Source organism: Nicotiana attenuata, unplaced genomic scaffold (genome assembly GCF_001879085.1).
Source record: "Nicotiana attenuata strain UT unplaced genomic scaffold, NIATTr2, whole genome shotgun sequence".
Lineage (NCBI taxonomy): Eukaryota > Viridiplantae > Streptophyta > Magnoliopsida > Solanales > Solanaceae > Nicotiana > Nicotiana attenuata.
Window position 1 is genome coordinate 398,498 of NW_017670907.1, and position 5,919 is coordinate 404,416.

The following is a 5,919-nucleotide window of genomic DNA, read 5'->3' on the forward strand; positions in this document are numbered from 1 at the left end:
TGTGTCTATATATATATATATATATATATATATATATATATATATATATATATATATATATATTGGATTTCACCAGATATGTCGTCATGATTCAAATCAGAAAAACTCCCAGATACACTGGCTTCTTGACAAATAATACGCACGATTCCATAGGAGTATTTTATAGAAAAGCTGAGGCGTACGGCCCGATCCCATCATAATCTAGTATATAACTATAGATACATCTATTATATTGCTGAGGCGAACGGCCCGCTCCCATGAGAGTGTGGTACATAATCATGCCGAGGCGAACGGCCCGATCCCATAAGATGTGAGCATTGTCGAGGGTCGAACTGCACGAACCATAGATGTATGTATCCTGCCGAGGCGAACAGCCCGATACCATCAGAATAAGAAGCTTTGATTATAAGGAACTTTGAGGAAACCTTTTGATGAGAAAGCATAACGCAGGAGAAATTCGTAAGAGGAGTAAAATTATTCGCGGCTAATCACGAATCCCGTCGGATCTCTACAATAACGAGTCTATCGCTCAACACAAGTCTAGTCTCAAGTCATAATGTAACATAAAGGAATTTATAGGCAAGGGACTGCTCAAATAGTACAACTATAGCATGGTGTGAACCTAAGTCTACCCGAACAATAACAAGGATTTAGCTACGTATGGACTCTCGTCACCTCGTGCGTACGTAGCCCCCGCAATAAGTAGCGCATATCAAATACCTCACACTAGGGGTAGTTTCCCCTCACAGAGTTAGACAAGAGACTTACCTTGCTCTGAAGTTCCATAACCGACTCCAAACCCTCTCTAACAACTCAAACCGATGCCTGTCGCTCCAAAAACTAGTCAAACAAGGTGCAATCGAACCAAAATATACTCTAGTACCCATAATCAATCAATTTAAGCAATTTACTACTCCTTTGTTGAGTTTCTTCTAATTCTACAGCCATAGGGTAATTATATTGTTGTTGAGAAGTGATAGTACAGTAATTTGGGATATCTTGGTCGAGATTATCAGAAAAAATAGTGGCAAATAGCATTGCTTGAATTGAAGATGCTTATGGTCTTTCTGCTGGAAGTAGTATTATTAGAGGTATGATTGAGTACATACCAATAGCTTCTATAAATCAGTAACTAAAACAACCTTTGATGTTGATATCTCGTAGGGCACATGAGCAAATTAAAAATATGGAAACACATTTCTCTGCAAAGGAAGATTGACCATTTAGAACCTACACTTGACAAATAAATGAAACCTACTACGCTAGATGAAAATAAAAATATGGAAACACAATTGTGGTAGGTAAGGTTGAACAAAATTTATGAAACAAAGAAGAGTATATATACCATATTGCTTTCTTTACAATCAAGAACATTTGACAAACACTCATACTTCACACTTCACACTGACTGAACCATAATCACAAATCAATGTAAATAACACCCATAGGTAGATCACAACGATTAATGGTCAATCTACTTAGTCCATCACACAGATGAAAAGCCACGCATCCATCAGAAAGCCAAAAAATCGCAAGATTTAGACAAACTGAAGGAACTCAGAGATACCTTAGGCAGCAACATCCTCTTCTTCCTCTTCGTATTCCTCGTCATCAGCGGTTGCATCCTGGTATTGCTGGTACTCAGCCACGAGGTCATTCATGTTACTCTCAGCCTCGGTGAATTCCATCTCGTCCATTCCTTCACCGGTGTACCAATGCAAGAAAGCCTTGCGCCTAAACATTGCTGTGAACTGCTCGCTCACCCGCCTGAACATCTCCTGAATAGCCGTTGAATTTCCAATAAAGGTTGAAGCCATCTTCAGACCCTTGGGTGGGATGTCACATACACTGGATTTGACATTGTTGGGAATCCACTCGACAAAGTATGATGAATTCTTGTTTTGGACGTTAAGCATCTGCTCATCAACCTCCTTAGTACTCATCTTACCACGGAACATGGCAGAGGCAGTCAGATAACGACCATGACGAGGGTCGGCAGCACACATCATGTTCTTGGCATCCCACATTTGCTGTGTTAGTTCAGGGACTGTGAGCGCGCGATACTGCTGGGAGCCTCTAGAGGTCAGTGGAGCAAACCCAACCATAAAGAAGTGGAGACGCGGGAACGGAATAAGGTTAACAGCAAGTTTCCGTAGGTCAGAATTTAACTGTCCAGGGAACCGAAGGCAGCATGTGACACCACTCATGGTGGCAGAAATAAGATGATTAAGATCACCAACTGCGACGCCGTAGAATAAAGTTAATTCATTAAATTGAATCATTTGTTCAGCAAAAATGGTGCAAGAAAGAAATAAGCATCAAAGAAAACCAATTTTGTACAATAAGAACGCCCATCTTTAGCATCAGCGACAGTAGGCTAGTGGAAATGCAGTGGGAAAGGCCTGACGAGATCAGGGTTCAAATTCCAATAGAGAAAAAAAAACACTGGGTGTTCTTCTCATCCACAAAGCCTTAGCGGGCAGAGTTACAAGTTACATGTGCTAGTGGGATGTATCAAGCACCCAGTCCCCCCCCCCCTACCCCCAAAAAAAAAACAAGTAATTCTATTATCATGTGCTTGTTCCCAGGTGCCTTTAAATGCCAAAGTTTCCTTTGGCAGAGGGCACTAAATTCTCAAGTTCACCACAAAATTAGCGATTCACAAGTAAATACATAAGGAGTTAACCTGCAGCTATAATTATTTAATCACGTATACCTACCTTACAGAAAAAGGAGAAGTGCACCAAGTGAAGTTCACATGTTAGAAATAAGTGGTGGAAAATTTTATCTGATATGTCTAATTTCTATCTGGTTCTCAATTCTTCAGAAAAAGTAGCAGCCAACACAAGTCATCAGACTTACATGTGGGAGTTGAAAGCTTCAATGTACGGAAACAAATATCATAAAGCGCCTCATTGTCCAAAACCATGCATTCGTCTGCATTTTCTACGAGCTGATGAACGGAAAGGGTTGCATTGTATGGCTCAACAACTGTATCAGATACTTTAGGAGAAGGAAAGACCGAGAATGTCAACATCATTCGGTCAGGATACTCCTCTCTGATCTTGGAAATGAGAAGGGTACCCATACCAGATCCCGTTCCTCCACCCAAAGAATGACATACTTGGAATCCTGCACGTCAAAGTAGATATACAATAAGCAGAGAATGGATGCATTGTATATTCAACGGGTTCAACTAAGCCAGTATCTCTTACACAAACCATAGATATATATGTGAAAAATCACTAAAATACAAATAAATAATAAAAATCTGAACCCATAATTGCAAAATCTTGGGTTTAGCGGTGAGAAACATAAAAATTTGAATATCCGCCTCTAACCATTAGCACATCATGACAGACAAATTATATAAAGAAATAAACTTATAAACACCAAAAGAAGGAAAATGAGTAACCTGAAAATCAACAATAAGAATACTAGATCAAACAGAATCAAATCAACCCCATATTTCAATCCCAACTTCCTCCAAACTCAAGTCAAAACCGTTGTATTACCAAAATTCAACACGTCAAAAATGTAACAAATTTCAGATAACATATCAATGGTAACAATGAAAATTCTAACATATTTATCGATCAATCAACATACCCGAAAAACATTGGATACATCCAACAAAAACCCAAAAATTAAATTGCACAAATTACTAAATTTAACGGTTAATCCCAAATTTATTGAGGTCGGGTATATGCATCCTCAGTATTCATTTCAATCTATCTGGGGCTCGTTTTTGTTGAAACGCGTGACAATCTTATCAAATACTTTAAGCCGTTATTAAAAATCACACCGATATTTACTTAATTATATCTTCAACATTTTCATCAACCCTTCGCCTCTATCCAACCTATCAATAAAAAAAGCAGAAAAACAAAAAAAATTAAAACAACAACCTTGCAAACAATCACAATTCTCAGCCTCTTTCCGTACAACATCAAGAACAGCATCAATCAATTCAGCTCCTTCGGTATAATGTCCTTTAGCCCAATTATTACCAGCACCCGATTGACCAAAGACGAAGTTATCGGGCCGAAAGATCTGACCAAACGGGCCGGACCGTACAGAATCCATAGTACCAGGTTCAAGGTCCATAAGAACAGCGCGCGGAACATAACGGCCACCACTTGCTTCGTTATAATAAACGTTGATTCGTTCTAGCTGAAGATCGGAGTCGCCGTTGTATCTTCCTGTTTGGTCAATGCCATGTTCGTCACATATTACTTCCCAGAATTTAGCACCTATTTGGTTGCCACATTGACCACCTTGTATATGGAGGATTTCTCTCATTTCTATTGTATTGGGATTTGAGGAATTTTATGGGAATTTACGATGTTTTGTTTGTGAATGAAGAATTTGTTTTTAGCGGATTTGAATAAAGAGTGGAGAAGATGAAATTGGGTATGGTGGAGGGAGCAATAATGTGGGTGGAAATGGAATTATTGATAATTTATACTTGTCGGAACTCGAAAGTGAGTTTAATTTATTGGTAAAAAAGGAAGGGGTTTAAAAAAATTCTTTTTTTAAAAGCCATAAATTTTGAGAAATCTCTAGAAGTCCTTTTCAACTTTGTGATTATTCTTTTGCCACCTTTCTATACATTATTTCTCGGAATAAATTCCTTGGATAATAACTAGGGGTGGCCATTTGATTTATCGATTCGATTTTAACCCTTATCGATTATCGATTTGTATATGTGCTTATTGTTATCGTTTCAATAAGGTTTCGATTTTTTCGATTTCGATTTATCGATTTTTGGGGCATATTCGGTTATCGATTACACCAATAAGAAAATTTGCGGAATTCCACGGAAAGTATATCGCTATAAACACGCCTAACTAATATGGACAAAAAGAAGTTAAAATAAAACGAACACCGTTTATAACATAAAAATTGTGTCAACAAGCACATGCAACGAAATTAAAGTAAGGGATCAAATGTATGCCACAAACACTCCAACGGTATTAAGAACATGGAAAATATTTTACAAAAAATTTAAGCCAACCAAACATGAAAAAATTAAAAAATATTTTCTTTCGTACCAAACACACCGTTAATTTGTTTCAAAACCCGGAGATTTCAAACCAAAAGCGGCTTCTAAAAAACAATTCAAGTAAAAGATGTAGTGGAAGAAGGAAACTGGGAATTTAGCAACTGAATGGTCCTCTAACAACTCTCTCGCACCGGTAAATCCAGCTCCAACAAATAGTTGCAGCAAATGGCAACAGAAAAGCAACTGAAAACATCAGCAACTGGAATAATATTCAAGCTTGGAGGAATTTGAATCAGTACAGCTATTACAATGACTTAATTAAAAAAGAAAGAATCAGTATAGGTGCGAAGTCATTCTTTTCAGAAATGAAAATTTAATGGAATAAAATCACTTCACAGTTGGACTAACTGCAGAACAATTACATTTGCATATAAAAAAGGCTAAGAATTTAAAGAACCACACTGAAACAAGTATTTATTTATTACAACCTGGACCAAATTCATAATGACATTGTTGATACTGTTTGACTAACGATTAAGGCCTCACTACCGTACAATAGAGCACTAACTTATGCCTTGGCACTATAGGTTAGTATCGCCAAACAAAGTTACTACCAAGCTTTAAACCTGGAAGGAATTAAGAAAAATATTAAGAATTTTGTAATACATCGCATTCTTTTACAAGTATTGTTTAACCAAAAAATGGAATTTCGGCTAAAGCTTATTTTTAGAAGAACTCGGGTTACTGATAATCAAATAGAAATATGAATAATGGATGTAACTAAAAGTTGAATAGAAAGCGAAGTAAATCAGTATATTCCAGTAGTATTTCCTATCTTTACAAATGATCAGGTTGCCCCTTTTATAGCTATTTCTAGGTGATATGTTTTGCCTTTGTCATCATAAGGCCATTAT

At 37.3% G+C, this 5,919-nt stretch overlaps 1 protein-coding gene across 3 annotated transcripts in view; it reads right to left on the reverse strand.

Annotated features, from left to right (window-relative positions):
• Window positions 1–4,461, reverse strand: part of LOC109244401 (tubulin beta chain) — a 5,047-nt gene extending 586 nt beyond the window's left edge. The window contains exons 1-4 of one of the 3 annotated variants that reach the window (XM_019411484.1): window positions 3,909–4,461; window positions 2,863–3,132; window positions 1,568–2,239; window positions 304–1,202 (exon numbers count right to left, since the gene is read on the reverse strand). In XM_019411484.1, the coding sequence (XP_019267029.1) occupies window positions 1,569–2,239; window positions 2,863–3,132; window positions 3,909–4,302 (1,335 nt within the window). In that variant the 5' untranslated portion in view covers window positions 4,303–4,461 and the 3' untranslated portion in view covers window positions 304–1,202; window position 1,568. Of the gene's footprint in view, window positions 1–303; window positions 1,203–1,236; window positions 2,240–2,862; window positions 3,133–3,908 lie in introns of those variants that run through there. The other 2 variants (XM_019411483.1, XM_019411482.1) reach the window with 2 other exon arrangements.
• Between the last annotated feature and the right edge of the window lie 1,458 nt (window positions 4,462–5,919).